This window comes from Chinchilla lanigera, unplaced genomic scaffold, assembly GCF_000276665.1.
Source record: "Chinchilla lanigera isolate Chin_1 unplaced genomic scaffold, ChiLan1.0 scaffold00074, whole genome shotgun sequence".
Classification (NCBI taxonomy): domain Eukaryota; kingdom Metazoa; phylum Chordata; class Mammalia; order Rodentia; family Chinchillidae; genus Chinchilla; species Chinchilla lanigera.
The window spans coordinates 10,730,038-10,746,106 of record NW_004955475.1 but is presented as its reverse complement, the minus strand read 5'-3'; the positions used below and the strand labels follow the sequence as shown (position 1 = coordinate 10,746,106).

The window sequence follows — 16,069 nt, the reverse complement described above, 5'->3', positions numbered from 1 at the left end:
AACTGTATTTTTCCACTTACACTGGTAAAACACATCTGTATTAGTCAGAACCTGTGTCCTGACACAGGTTCTGTGCGATAGGGTGGATTTTCCCTGGGGCTCTTCTCCCTTAGGGAGTCTGAGGGGGTGGGTCCAGGTGCCTGTAGAACCAGGAGGCCGTGTGTGGCAGGATGCGAGGCATCCACTAGGGTCTCAGCACTGGGGAACCACGAGGGAAGTTGATGCTGCCAGGCACTGTGAATCTCAAAAGATCTGTTCCAGGCTTGGTTCTAGGCAGCCTGGTCTAATGTCTCATCAGTTTGCAAAGGCTGCCTTGGCGAAAAAAGGGGCCGTTAAATGCCAGTTAACAGTGAATCATATACGTTTCTCAAGGCTAAACTTTAGTTGACTTAGGATAGGAAAGGTGAGCTTCATAAACCCATTTATTTTCAAGTTCTTTTGTTGCTATCTTACCCATTGGTTTCCTTGCAAATGTCACTTCTGAAAAATTTTAACTTCCTGTTAATAAACAGGAATTTGTCCACTACTTGGCTAGTGTAGTTAGGAGGGCTCTACACCTGCACCCCTTTATGTAGGGACCTGGGAAGAGCAGGGGTATATACACGTAGTAATCCAAGAAGTGAAGCAATCTAATCTAGCTGATGATTGCTTTCTTTCACTGTCCTGTTGTCTGTCTGTCGTTCTTTCTTTCTTTTGTCTTTTTGAGACCGTGTCTTGCTATGCAGTTCAGGCTGACCTTGAGCTCACTTTGTAGCCCAAGCTGGTCTTGAACTCGCAACGATCCTCCTGCCTCAGCCTCCCGAGAGCTGGGATTACAGGCGTGCGCCACCATGCCCAGTGTTTTTCATGCTCCTCCGCAACCAGTACTCCAACCTGAGAGCCGAGGGGGCTGTCCCGGGATTGACATACGTGCCAACAAGCTAAAAAGCCTATGTCTGGGAGGGTGAGGCACAACAACTGAGGCAGATCTGCCCTTTATGAATATCCCATTAGGAGGCATCTTCAGACCACTCTAATTTTTGTTGTTTTGTTTTCTTGAGACAGATTCTCAATGTGTTGCCCAGGCAGATTTTGAACTCAAGATCTGCCTGCCTCAGCCTCCTGAGATCTCAAGTTTGCACCACCATGCCCAGTTTCAGATTTATTCATCTTTTTTTTTGAGACAGGGTCTCACTATGTGAGGCTGGCCTCGAACTCACCACAATTGTCTTGCCTCAGCTTCCTGTGTGTTGAGATTACAGATGTGTGCACCCACGCCAGGCCCTACTTCCAATTTCTTTTATTTTGCTCTTTACTTATAATTTGGGTTTCTTGTATAATAGAAACCATGCAATAGTGAAGCTTTGAGAGAGCCTGAGTTCCATTCTCAGCACTGTTAAATAGCTCAGTAAATTGGAGAGGAAGATCCGGTATCATCCGGTACTCAAAGCGTGGCAAAAGAACACCCGTGAGGCGGGAGGGCGGGGATGTGGCGAACGTAATCCTGTAGTAACCTGGAGGGAGCAGAAACCTGTACAACACAGGAAAGAATACCGTGAGGCCCGGAGCAGCACTTTCCCTCTCTTCCTTTTCTTTTCCATTACGTAGACCCCAGAAGGCTTCTGAATCGCCAGCTCTACCCTGCTGGGAGGAAGTTAGTCCCATCCCTGGGTGCCGGGAGGCAGTACAAAGCTCCAAATTTAGAAAGTTGGGGAAAGCGGTCTGCTATGTTCTGTCTTGGACACCAGGTGGCGCCAAATCATAACCATAGCCCCAAGGAAACCCATCTGGAAATGGACCTTGAGAGCCCTTGAACCAATTTCCTCCCCTCCCCTCTCCCATCGTGGAATTGAAAAATAAGAAGTCCTTCAGATATGGGGGATAACACTCCTTCAATTAAGACATTTAAATCCTTAATCCGGAGCCACTTCCAGCTGCAGAGTCCAGGATTTAAATATAGCCTTAGTCTCTGTCTTGCCCAGAGAACTATTTCTCAGTCAGATAAAGAAAAAGGTAGTTTTCCTGGAGTCTTTCTAGGTACCTCCACCCTTGAGAAGAGTTGTTTTTCTTCAGGGCAGTCATTTGAATAACCCCAGAGACCTAGGAGGTTCTGCTCAAATTCTGGCCCCCTTGGGTGGGCTGGCTGCCCTATCAGAGGCATGCCGGGAGCGACCTTGTCTAAAACCGACGCGATGTGGCCGGCCGGCTCATTGCCTCTTCCGGTGAGCTGTGACTGCTGCCAGCCCTCCGACGCGCTTCATGCACTCCCATTCCAACAATCCTCCGTGTGGGATGCTTTCTTCCGTCAGCCATTTCTATTTGTCAAAACTATCTCATATTGGGGCTGAGGATTTAGCTCAGTGGTGCAGTGCCTGCCGGGCAAGCGTGAGGTCCTGAGTTTGATTCCTGGTACCCCCCCAAAAACTGCCTCGTATGTTGGGGGCACAGATCAGACTCCAAGAAGCTGCTTTGGTGTCCCCGAGTCTGAGGGACCACCCCTTCTGAATGACTGTAATAATGTGTGCCGTTTACCCTCTTCTAGTTTATATTATGATTATTTGTGAACATATCACCCCTATAAAATTTTGAGCTCCCAGAGGCCAAGAACCTTTTCTTTTCCTTTCCTTTCTTTTCTTTTTTTGGGGGGACAAGGGTTCACTATGCAGTTCAGGCTGGCGTGGAACTCACTATGTAGCCCAGACTGGCCTCGAGCTCACAGTGATCCTCTTGCCTTGTCTCCCAAGTGCTGGGATTACAGCCAAGCATAAGCACCATTTCTTATTTGTCTTTTTTTTTTTTTTTTGGTACTTTTTTTTTATACTGGGGATTTTAAAATTTTTTATTTATTTTTTATTTAGTTTTTTGAGACAGGGTCTCTCTATGTGGTTCGGGCTGGCCTTGAGCTCACTTTGTAGCCCAGGCTGGCCTTGATCTCGAAATGATCCTCCTGCCTCAGCCCCCGAGCGCTGGGATTACAGGTGTGCGCCACCATGCCTGGCTTGATAATGGGGACTGAACACAGGGCCTTTGCACTGAGCTAAATTTCCAGTCTGTTTTTTTTTTTTAATTTTTTTTTGTTTTGTTTCATTTTTCTTCCAGTGCTGGGAATCGAACTCATGACCTTGGGCTTGCCAGGCAGGCATTGTGCCGCTGAGCTAAATCCCCAGCCCTGTTTTTTTTTAAATTTTGAAACAAGGTCTCATTAATTTGCTAAATTACCCAAACTGGCCTTGAATGTGGGATCCTCCTACCTCAGCTTCCCAGAGTGCTGAGATTACAGGGGTGTGCCACCATGCCTGGCTTATTTATCTTTTTATGCTGTATTCTGATGAGCACAGCAAGTGTCTAATAAATCATCACAATAATATATTACATTTATATAGAACTCACAGTTTACAAAGCACATTCACATACACTTTTTCATTTAATCCTAACAACCCTGTGAGATAGATGTTATCACCCCCATTTTTCAGCTAAACAAACAGACTCAAACAGGTCGAGCAACTTGCCCAGGGACCTAGAGCTACAAAGAGGCAGAGATGGGTCTGAATGCAGGTTCTTTCAGCTTTCTACACCTGAGCTGTTGTCGGGCCTTCCTTCTTGGAGACCCAAGCTGTGAGGGCTCATCCTGGAGCCTGGGTAGCGGGGAGAAGAACTGAAGGCCAGACTCCCTTTTGTGCCTCCTTCCTTCTGCTCCCCACTGCTCTTTCCAGAGATGATTTCAGAGTGCAACTGTATTTCAGGAATGTCCGGTGTGAGATGTCCTCGTGGATAAGAGGGGGAAATACGGGGCGAAGACAGGACAGTAAGGTGCATTCACAGCTGGTGACTAATGGATCTTTGTCAGCCTGGCGGGTGGTCCTTGGCCTGTCCAATCACTTAATTAATGACTTACTTAATGAGAGCATAAATGACATGAAGCTGGCTTCAGAGAGATCCCCAAGTGCCACAGTGAGCAAGGAAACCGAAATGTAAACTTCCAGAGCTTTGTCGAAGCTAAATGCTTAAGTGCTAGGTAGAAGAGAGGACACTTCCTGACGGGCTGTGTGAAAAGCTCTCAGGTGTTGGAGGTGATCGCGAGCTTATTCGTTTTGACACTCGCTGCTCCAAATGCTAACGCACTCAGGCTAGAACGAGGGGGATTCTAGCTCTGCCTTCCGTTCTTCTCACTAGACCACAACAGAGGATTGCTTTTAGCCTTGAACACCAGGCCCAAACAGGGACGTTAGCAACCTGGGGCAAGTTCAGAGAGACCAGGAGTGTGGGAAGAGTTAAAAATCATCCCGTATAAACTGACCGAGCTGTTTAACCTGGAGAAGAGATGCTCAGGTGGTGGATTGGGATCCAGTTTTCAAAGTATAGAAGGCTTCATCTTATTTTGCTCTGAAAGAGAGTACCGTGAGGAGCAAGGTATGGGTCCCCTGGGAAAACTGATTTTGATTCAACTCAGGGAGGAACTTCATAATGGTTCGAGGGGATCCAGTATGCGTTGAGAGGATGAGATCTTCCTGTCACTAGAGGTATTCAAGCAGAGGCAAGATAACTACATAACAAAGAGGTTCAAAGAAGTTACACAAGGGAATCAAGCATCAGATCATAAGGGAGGGAAACTAGGCAACCAATAAGGCTGATCCTGACACTATAATTTTGAAATTCAGGCGGGGAGGAATGGAGGTGAAAATAGTTGTAGCCCTCAGAGCAGGTACATCTTTTTTTCTTTGCTTTTTTTTTTTTTTTTTGAGACAGGGTCCCCGTATGCAGTTCAGGCTGGCCTTGAACTCACTGTGTAGCCCAGGCTGGCCTCCAACTCTTGCTGATCCTCCTGCCTCAGCCTCCCAAGTGCCGACATTATAGGCATGCGCCACCATGCCCGGCTGAGCAGGTACATCTTAACAAGTTATTATCTCTGCTTCTAATCTCTCCTCCTGCAGCTCTCCCCTCCACCTCTGCTCCAAAAATATTTTCCTGAGTACTTTACCACAGAGACCCTCCCACTCCAGTATCAGAATCTCAGTAATCCTAGAGGTCACCTGGTTTAGGCCTTTATCAGACGATTCCATCACCTTTGTATCACAGCAGTGGTTGTCCAGTCACTACTTAACCATCTCTGGCAATAGAGTGGGGCAGTCCGATGTAATTTCAGAATGCCGCTCATATTTTGAAAGTTCCTTGTAGACATAGTGAAATGCTTATGTTAGTGTGTTGGCCTTAGGGCATTTTTGTTGTCATTTTCTGCAGTGCTGGGAGTTGAACCCAGGGCCTCATGCATACTAGGCCACCACTCTCCCACTGAATTACACCCCTAGCCATAGGATGTTTTTCCCGCTCTGTTTATGAAACTGTTGGTAATAAGTTTTAAAGGAATTCAAGAGGCTGGAATCATGAGCTGAAACTTTTATTACAATTTTTCATTATAAAAAAGAAAGGAAAAAGAGCAACTTCCTTATATTGAACCTAAATCTGCTGTTCTATAACTTCCATCCATGAAATGTCAAAGCCTTTGGAATCACACAGAACAAATCTACAGCTTCCTCTCTCCCACGGGCCCAGTAATGATTTGGCAACAGTAGATAGTAGACTTTCTTTTTTGGTTTTGGTTTTTCTCCGGTACCAGGAACCGAACTCACGACCTTGCGCTTGCCAGGCAGGCGCTTTTGCTGCTGAGCTAAATCCCCAGCCCCGATAGTAGACTTTCTACTGGGATGACAGTAGACTTTCTGCTGGGATGTCACTGTTCTCGCGTTCTTCTCTGGGTAAGCTTTTGTTATCTTCTCCCTGGAAGTCTGGTGCCCACAACTGAATAGAGGGCAGCAAGTGAGCACATGCTTTATTCTGAATGATCTCCTTTATTAATATAGTCCACACTTATGGTTAATTAACATGGTCCTTTTGTACCAACTCATAACTCATGATGAGTTTTCATTTACTCTAAAACCCCGTGGGCTACTCTCTCCCCTCCTGCACTTGGACTGATGCATTTTGGAATTCAAGTAAGGGAATTTACCAGCTTTATGAAATTTGCAAATCTGATCTGGTGACATTGAAACAGAATCCTTTTGTGTGCAGTCACTTAACCAATTAAGAGTCTGCCTAGGAACCCTGAGGTTCCACCTCACCCTGGAAAGAATGGCTATTATCAAGAAATCAACCAATAACAAATGCTGGAGGGGCTGTGGGGAAAAAGGAACCCTTCTTCACTGTCAGTGGGAGTGTAGACTGGTGCAATCAGTGTGGAAATCAGTGTGGAGATTCCTCACAAAACTGGGATTAGAGGTCCCATTTGACCCAGCTATTCCCCTTCTAGGTATCTTCCCAGAAGAATTAAAAACATCATAGCACAGTGATGTATGTGCACCTATGTTCATAGCATCACAATTTGTAATAGCTAAATCTTGGGAACAACCCAAATGCCCATTAACCGAGGAATGGATAAAAAAGATGTGGTCTTTTTATACAATGGAGTACTATTCAGCCATAAAGAAGGAGAACCTGGAGACTTTTATAGGTAAATGGATGCAACTTGAGACTGTACTCATAACTGAAATAAACCAGATGCACATGTGTAAACATCGTATTGTCTCCCTAGTATGAGAAGCTGAGAGAGGAAATAAGATCTAAAATGTACAATAGATATTGCAAGATGGGAAGAAACTTCAAAAGGAAATAAAACTGGGATGGAGGAATGGAGAAAAGAAGGAAGGGAAAAGCAAAAAGAAAAAATATACATAGTTATACTACTCATTTCTCTTTTTTTGGGGGGGGGTTTTCTCCGGTACCGGGAACCGGACTCATGACCTTATGCTTGCCAGGCAGGTGCTTTTGCCCGCTGAGCTAAATCCCCAGCCCCGCTACTCATTTCTCTTAGTTCACTGAAAAGAAAGGTTTGTGCTAATACTGTTTGGGCAATTAAATGTTGATACTTTGGACTCTGAGTAACTCATTTAAAGATAACAATACGCAATGTATTAATCATTGTTGCCCTCCTATTATCTTGTTTTGAAATTTGATTTTTTTTCTCCTTAAAATAAAAAGAGTCTGCCTAGGTTTCCTTTTACCCGCCCTGCATTTTCTCCGTATCGTCCCAACAGTATTAAGAGAATGTTTTGTTAAACTCCAAAGGCTGTGGGCGTAACATTCCCCTCCTGTACCTGTCCATTTACCTATCAAAGGAAATTAGCTGAGCCGGGAGTGAGTGATTTGTTTTTCCTGAATCAATGCAGGGGCTGAGCAATCTTCGCTTCCTTTTGTAAGTGCTCACCGATCATCCTTTTAATCATTTGTCTAAGAATCTTGCCCTCGATCCAGCTCACATTTATTGATCTATAATTTGTGGCATTCACCTTTTCACATCTGTGGAATGGCGGGGCCGTGTTTATCAATCTCCAGGCTGCAGCACACATACTTTTGCATTCTCTGTGTGGCTGTTACTGACCAGCCCATGAAGCGGAGTTTCTCAGAGCAGCTGCGGGCTCTCTGGGACGAGAGAAGTCGCCAAAGCAGAGCTGGGGAGGTTGTTTTCTCACTGGAAAACTATGAGCAGGCATCGTTCACTCAATCATACCCACGCCCTCCAGGGGCTAGGAAGACGTCCACAGAGCACCTGGCCATGTGATTTCCCACCCCTCAGCTTGAACCCTCTCCGCCGGCGAGGTCAGGCCCCTCGCTACTCCTCAAGCACGCCGAGACCTTCTGCCCTCCATGCTTTGGCAGAGGTCCTCAGTCTGGAATGCTCACAACTCCACCCACACACCCACGCACAGCTATCGCTTTTCTACAATTCTTCTGGTCCTTTTAACCTTTACTGTACACTGAAGTCGCATACTACATTATACATTTCATTCATTTTATCATGGTTCATTTTTGTTTTTCTGACAATACGCACCCCAAAGTGGTGCATTCCATTCTACTTAGTATAGCTAAGGCAGCAAAGGCTAGGCCTCCAGGCCCGGTAACCATAGCTCTGTGAAGATTGCCACAGTGACCAACCTCTAGCCTTCACACACACATCACAAATTCAGATTCCAAGATAGCGATGTCTGGTTCACTAAAGGACGAAATAGAAACCAGATATACTGAGGGATGCGGGCTCAACCTAATCTAGGCACCAATGACCTTTGCAATGTGGGATGAAAGCCAAGTCCATCCTCAGCTTTTCTTCAAATAAAGAACTGGGCTTTTTTAGCTGGGCTCAGGGCTGGCAGTCAGCACCGGGCCCAAGAGCCTCAAGCTGTAGACACAAAATTAGATTGAAATCTTGCCTATTTTGGAGGTCACCTCTTCCACGCCAGGCCTCCCAAAGGTGTGAAGCCCAACTGTACTGTTACTGATCGGGCCCCAATAGGTCTGTAATCTGAGCTGGGTTTGCTATGGGACCTTGAGTTTTACGAGAGAGTAAATCTCCTCCAAATAGGGAGACTGTTGATTTGGAGATACACATACCCTAGAATGGGAAGCCCACACTGGAAAGGTCTGAAATGGAGCCACTGAATGTTGGAACATAAGAATGAAGACTCTGAGGGGCTGGGGATTTAGCTCAGCGGCAAAGCGCCTGCCTGGCAAGCGCAAGGTCGTGAGTTCGGTTCCCGGTACCGGAGAAAAACCAAAAAAAAAAAAAAAAAAAAAAGAATGAAGACTCTAAATTGACCTTAAAAGGTGGTGTACTCCAGCCCTCTGCTCTCAGGTAAATGCAGGGTCCTAGCGCTTTCCTTAGTAGCCATTCGTTCCACGTAGCAACGGTTATTGCAGACAGGTGCCCACGCGCCTCTCCTATCAGTAGCATTGTCCTTCCCTGGGTTTCACTTCATCTCATTCCCCCTCTATCGTTCTCAGGAGAAATGGAGAACACAGCTCACGAGAGAACTCGATTCTGTCCTGAGTTAGGAGTCACATTCTGAAGATGGTTCCAGCATACTCGTCACCTAGTAGGTGCTCTACAACCATAGACTGTTACCTCATCAGCTTCCTTCTTTCTCAATTAAAAAAAAAAGAAAACCCCGACACCCAGTCCTATGGCACATTGTTTTTGCTCTTCTCCCGCTCTTTGCCACATGTGCTAAAGATGGGCGTTGCCCGTAACCAAGCCATAACCAGGGGCGGGGCGGGTGGGACATGCTGAGGAGGGCTGTGGGAAGGATGGTGCGTGGCTGGGTTGTATCTTAGGCCTGTTTCTAAACACCGTGATGGGCCTTTCTGGGTCCATTTCCCTGACTTTACAGTAAGTGGGTTGGGCTAGATGACTCTGGGGCTACTCCTGGTTCCGACACTCACATTCCAATTACTTCTCAGTTCCTCTGCAGTACATTTTTGTTACTATACACTGGTATCCACATGAGTTTTGGAAAGAAGAAAGGAGAGAGGGAGGAAACCTGTTTTAAAACTGTGGACTCATTCAACTTGTGCCCCCAGTTCTTCTTTAACTATGTATGTGTCAGGTCAGTCACTGCCCGCCATTGTCTTGTCCCATGCGGCATATTAGGGTATTAGCTCTGTGTTTTGGTCTTTGTCCATACTACCCTGTGTTCATCTCCTCTGAACATCGTCCTGGTTGTGATGATTCATCTCCCTCATTTTGTCAGAGTCACTTTGAAGAATTTTATCCTTTTTTTCTGAGCTATCAGTGACCCTGCCCCACTGTCATACTTGATGAGCAGGTTCCCTGTTGGGTCCTTAGAGACACTGAGAATAATAGGAAAGCCCATAATGCTAACCCTGGGGAGCCCCACTGAGTCTGTCTCCCAGAGTTGTCAGGGAACCACGGATCACAGTTCTGGAGAGAAGTCACTCCCAGGCCCGCCTTGACCTCTCCAGTTTGAATCCACAGAACAGGAAAGAAGTGTCCCTGGGGGAGAAGAGGGCCCTGCTCTATCACCACAGGCCAGGGACCCACATGGCTGTTGCCGCACCGGCTTTAGGTATGAGAAAGCACTTCAGCATGTTAGAGGTCACTCCTCCTCCCAAGAGCCAGTCCAAGATGAGGGCAAGGTGGTGGTGGTGGTGGTGGAGAAAAATGGGGAGGAAGCAGGAGCTGTGGCAGCAGAGGAGGAAGGAAGGATTATTTTTCTTGTTTCATTAGGAGGTCAGAGGTGCTGAGAGGAAGCGGCAGCGGCAGGAGCGCGCTGGCGGGGAGGGCGGGGGATGGGGACAGCAACCTGACTGGAGAGGCCTTGCCTGGGTGGGGAGGCACAGCGAGGCGGCCTGACCGCTGGATTCCCAGCCCACAGGGTGCTCCGCTCGAGGGCTGCTGGGGCAAGGCCTGTGCAAGCGAGGCAGGTTGGGAGTGCTGACTGGATTTTTTATTTTTATATCAAGACACTGTTTAAAATTTTTACAAAGGACAAACTCCATGGGTTTCCGTTAGTGTTTTAAGAACTTTTCTTAAAAAAAAAAAAGCCAACAACAACAACGACAAAAAAAGTCCCCAAAATAAAAAAAACAAACAAAAAAACACCGCCTTTTTGAAAGAGAAATGACAGACACAAAAGAGACTATAAAGAAAATGGGGTGAATTTCTGATAGCATTTCCCTAGGGTCAGAGGCAGAACCCAGATTATATACCTGGGGACCCAATAATGGCATGGCCTCCACAGTACCTTGTACACCAAACCTAAGGTCCCCTGGTCTAGCCAGGCTAAGGCTGCTGGCCTCTAGGGGGCGCCCGCAGGCTCTGCAGCCCTTCACAAGGACCTGGAAACGGTTGGAGATCTCTTCTCCACGGCCCTCCAGCCCCTTCCACCGTCAGCCCCTTCCTCCGTTCACCCCATAGTCTCGTGCGAATCCGTTTCTTTCATGGGGGTTCTATCCCTCGGTCTGATTATATGAGCACTGGGGGTTCCAGAACCAGAGAGAACCGGGCCCGGAGCCCTCGCTTCCAGAGCCTCTTAGCACTCATGGGTTGGAAAAGCATTTGTTCCAAAATTTAAAAAAAAATCAACAAAAACAAGACCCAGAAAAAAGACTAAGTCTGGGGAGGAAGAGCTACTTTGCTCTTGAAAGCTCCCAAGTCTGGAGTTGGTTGGTGGCGTAGTTCCGAGAAAGGCCGAAGGCGAGCACCAAGGGGGTGTCCAAGTCTTGCTTTCAGGCCCCCAGGAGTGTCTGTGTTCAGGCTCAGGGAGCTGGCTTCAGCTGCTATTCCACAGGTCCTCAGCTTGCCAAGGACTTATCTGCGTCCCCAGCCGAGGGGTTTATTCAGGTTTACCTTCCTATTTGTGTTTTTGTACATGCGGGTGCATGTCCACATCTGTCTATGCTTGTGCAGATGGGTCTGCTGCAGGGTGTGGGTGAGTGTGTACATATATATGTCTCTGTGTGTGTGCGTGTATGTGTGTGTATCTGTGTGCACGTGTGTGTGTGTGTGTGTGTGTGTGTGTGTGTATGTGTGTGTATTGGGAGGGAGGGGGCCGGGAGGTGAGCTGTGCTCTGGGCTGGAGCTATACCCGGGTGGTGGAGTGTGAGTGGGGCAGCCCGGTACTGTTGAACCCTGTGGCAAAGGTGTTGTAGGGGTGCAAAGTCTGCACCAAGGAGTTGGGAATCATAGTGATGGTGTTGGGGGTCATGAGTGGGATGTCATCAGGGGAGCGCCGCAGGGTCAGCGTGTAGTCGGGCAGTGCAGTGAGGCGCAGTGTGTCGTGGGGCGGACCGGCCTCACACTCATGGTGAGTGGGGCCCAGCTGTAACGCTGCCAGCTCCTCCTCAGGAGCACCTCCCAATTCAGGGGCCCCGGCTCCCCTCTGGGGGCTAGGCTGCCGCAGAGGCTCCTGGCGCCGTTTGTCCTTGCGATAGTAGAGGGCAGCAAAGGCCAGAACGTTGAGGAACAAAAGGGAGGCCCCCACAGCGATGGTGACACTTAATTCAGTGGAGTAGTCACGAGGGTTCTCCACCAGGAGAGGCCCCGCATCCTGGTCCCCATTCCAGGAGCCCTGGGCATTCTCGTTGCTGTAGGCAGGGGAGATGGCTGGTCGCTTGGTGCTCCAGGTCTTGCCGTTGGGCCTGCGGGTGATGTGGGAGCTGTGGGTGGTATCGGGGGGCGGCACTTTGGTGGTCGTGGATGTGTAGTGGAACATGTCGTGCAGGTTGTACAGGTGGGGCACCAGGTGTTTCCAAAAGGCCACTTTAGTGGCTCGGTAATGATCGCGGACCCTTGGTTTCAGCCCGATGTGAAGGTAGAGCTGGTCTCGGGGATTGTACTTGGACCAGGCTACTTCCTCAAAGCGGTTGGCCTTCGTGTGAATGAACTTGGTGTCCTGGGGAACTGGTTTGTTAGGATCCCTGAAATACCACATGGAAATCTGGGGTCACCACTCTACCTGGATAAAGGAAAGACCCAGCCACTTTCTTCTCACACCTACCCCTAAAAGCCTCTTCCTGAGACCAAAACTTCCCACCACTTCCATATTTTTCAGGGTTCCTCCCTCTCTCCACAGCCCCTTTCTCCCCAGGGCTTGGACTCCTAGTTCCTTCCCAGCACAGGCATCATGGAAACCACATCATTCTCCCCTGTGCTTATCCACAGGGGTCACACTACAGGTGCTTTGTCTTCTATTCTCCTAAGCATCTATCGGTCTTTGTTTGTTTGTTTGTTTCTTGTAGTGGGGATTGAACCCAGTGCCTACACACTGAGCTACATCCCCAGCCCCTTTTATTTTTTATCTTGAGACAGGATTTCTAAATGGTCCAGGCTGAGCTGGAACTTATGCTCTTCCTGCCTCATCCTCCCCTATGCTAGGATCGTAGGTGGGAGCTTCCACACCCAGCTACATCTGTCCATCTTTTCAGCTGCCCAGTTTTGCCAAGAACCCTCCAGAGGGTCTTTCTGAAATGTATTTTATTCCCGTTTCACTTAGCTTCTGACCAGCTATCCTTGAATTCCACAGTTCTGCTAGTGACTTGCACCCCTGCCCAGTCCCAGTGCTAAGGAAGTTCTTTGCTTCAGTACAGATTTTTTTTTTTCTTTTTTTGGTGGCGCTGGGAACGTGACCCAAGGCCTTGGGCATGTTAAGCAGGTGCTCTTCCACTGAGCTACCACCTCTACTTCCAAGCTGTTCTACAGCAACAACAACAACAATTTTGTGGTACTGGGAATTGAACCCAGGGCATTTGCTCTGAGCTACATCTGCATCCTTTTTTTATACTTTTAAATTTGAGACAAGGTCTCACTAAGTTGTTAAGTTGATCAGGCTGGGCTGGAACTTGTGATCCTCCTACCTTGGCTCCCAGAGTGCTAGGATTACAGGAGTGTGCCACCATGCCTAGCTCAACAAAATTTTTGAAGGAGATAGCATAAAATCTCAAAAAGGGGAGGAAGGCAGGAGAGTGAAGGGATCAACCAGCAATATTTGGTGAATATCACGGGAAGGAAGAAGTTAGGGGAATGGAAGGGAGGACATACTGGGGTCCCAAAGAAGAAAAGAAACCCATTTTCTCCTTACCCAGTCTTGGCAAAGTTGGTCCAATAGGTCATGACGACAGCGCTGAGCATAACATCATTCTTGGAGAAGTTGCAGGGGAAAAGGTCAGTGGGACCTACCATAGGGACACCAAAAACATAGGGTACTTCATCCCCATGAGCTGCATCTGACCAGGCAGGCTTCATGAGGCTCTGGCAGTGATGGTAGAAGGCATAGAAATAAGTAGGTGAACCATAGCGGGCATGTAGATCAGCTGTCACCACCGAGGGTTCCACCCACTGGTGGTCAGTGAAGAGCGCCACCAGTGTTTTACGCCGGGTCTCGGGGTTGTCACGGTCTGCCCAGTCTGTGTACATGAACTTGATGGTCTCTCGCAGGGTGTCTTTACCCTCCGGGTAGCCATACAGATTGTCCACAAAGTTAGAGACAGAATAGTCAAAATCGGTGCCTGACACACCATCCTCAGGGTCTACCACCCCTTCCACAAACTTGAGACCCTCACCCTGGTTGACACCTAGCATGATGTCATAGTTGAGGAACTCGCCCTGTTCCATGAGGATCTCAGGGTCGTCAGGAATGACATCACCATCGATCACAGGCCCAAAGGCCACGTGGTAGCGGGCCGGCTGGATGTCCTGCTCTACCAGCTCCTTGGCGCTCTTTTGCCGAAGACAGTCCACCATATCCACAGTATCCAGCACGTTACAGCCCACTTTGTCTGCCAGAAGGCTGGTGTACTTTACTGGTTGGTAGTTCACAGCCCAGCTGGACAGAGCAGAGCCACTCTGGATGATGGCCCTCTGGAAAAGCCCTACAGAAGATAGGTGGCATCAGGTCAGATCTGTCACGTGATACGAGTCGTTAAATACTTTATTCCTTTGTCACAGAGGCTGCCTTATGGTTTGGATAGACTAGGGAGGAGGAATGACTTTTCTGATATGGGGGGGGTGATGACAGGTTAGGATCAGAGAAAAGATTGCTGACCCCCATCCTTGACTAACCCTTTGCCTGGCACCTCCGTTGCTTCTTTGTCCTGGTGCAAGGGTTGGTAACTTGGGAGTTAAGGGAATGCTAGAGAGAATTAACCTCTTGGGTCCCAGACATCAGCTCCCTTATCCTCCCCTCTCTTTATCATTCCTTGTTTCCCCCTCTTGCTTCCTGCCCAGCTGGGCCCAGCTCTGTGCCAGCGCACCACCAGGGAGCTGGCGCTCACACCACAAAGGGGTCTTTTTTTATGAGAGATGAGAAATTCAGGCAGGAGAGAGCCCCACGTTCTGGGAGTTTGGGGAAGGATCCCAAGGGCAAAGGCCTTGGGGTCTGAAAGCCTGGGCACGTGCCCTCTGTCTGCAGTCTCAGCAGAGACCTTCCTTTTGCTGAAGCTACTGATGCTTCACATCCAGATTTCGCCCTGGCCGAGAGGGAATCAGTCCCCCAAACTCAGAAAGAAGACGATTCTTCCCCCTCTAGGAAAAAAAAGGGTATCATTCTTTTCAAGGCCCCGCATTTCCAAGGAATTTTGGAAATTTGGCCTCAGGCACATGATTCCATTGCTCTAACAGAAAGGCAGTTTGCATAGGTAGGAGAGAGAGAGAAATAGATTACTACTTAAGAGAGAGCCTCATTTTTTCCACAGATTATTCACCATGAGATGATTTCAGAGAAGCAAAGAGAACAAATCTCTCTCTTTCTTTTCTTTTCCATGTGCTGCTGGGGATCAAAACCAGGGCCTTGTGCATGCCAGTCAAGTACTCTACCACTGCCCCATGCCCCAGTTCCCCCTTCTCTTTCCTTAGAAATGCAGATTGCACCTCTATCTTCCCTCATCAGGGCAGTCTCTGGAGGGCTAGATAGAAGTTCTAGGTCAGAGAAGGTGATTCTTCTCTCTCCGAGACACGCCTTCTTCAAAGACAATCTGCAAGTTTTCCTGTGAGACTATCACTAACTCATGGTGTTGATTTCAGTGAAAAAACTGTGTCCTCTCTCACAGATTTCCTTACTTCAGAAAAGGGCATGTATTTCAGGGAGACCTTTTCTTCATAAGAAGCTCAGCTCTGCTTCTCAGAGATAGAATATTCTCTTCAGTCTTGGAGAGAACAATCCTAGTCAAGTGAAAAAGGGCCTATTCAGCCCCTTGGAAGGATCACTGGCAGAGGGACCCACCACCAGGACAGAGGGTAAAAATGAGTGTCCCTTAGGAGTGTTGTACAGCCCAGAACAGACTGTACTTCCTCAGAAGAGGCCCTTGTCACAAGCCAGGGATTCTCACTTCGGAACCATCTCCTGCTCAAGAACATCCTTCCTCTTGTACAGACTTGTTCTTCAGAGAGAAAGGCAGACAATGAGTGTTTCTTACACCGAGAAACTAATTTCCACCTTAGATCTCGATTCCGAAGTAACCATGGCCTCACACTAAAAGCTTTCGCCTGCCCACAAAGAACCATTATCCCTTCAGAGAGAGGCATGCCATGCACAGTGTCCCAAACCAGTGACGGCGAAACTGCTAGCGCTTTCAACGATAACAAACAGCCGGCTGCTGCACACGTGCCATAGGTCCATAGGTTTGCCACCACTGGTCCCAAATGAAGCTACCCTGACAGAAGAAATATCTTGCTCTCTCAGGATGTACATGGGATTCTTTCCTTCCTTCTCTCACATTAGAAGTGCTGCTTCCCCCAGAGAACCATTTC

At 48.1% G+C, this 16,069-nt stretch overlaps 1 protein-coding gene across 4 annotated transcripts in view; it reads right to left on the bottom strand.

The window, feature by feature from the left end:
• Positions 1 to 10,249: 10,249 nt before the first annotated feature.
• The window catches only part of Nlgn3 (neuroligin 3), a 23,688-nt gene continuing 17,868 nt past the window's right edge, over positions 10,250 to 16,069 (bottom strand). For all 4 annotated transcript variants that reach the window (XM_013502847.1, XM_005401651.2, XM_005401652.2 and 1 more), the window contains 2 exons: positions 13,404 to 14,193; positions 10,250 to 12,243 (listed from right to left, as the gene is read on the bottom strand). In XM_013502847.1, the coding sequence (XP_013358301.1) occupies positions 11,406 to 12,243; positions 13,404 to 14,193 (1,628 nt within the window). In that variant the 3' untranslated portion in view covers positions 10,250 to 11,405. The remainder of the gene's footprint in view (positions 12,244 to 13,403; positions 14,194 to 16,069) is intronic.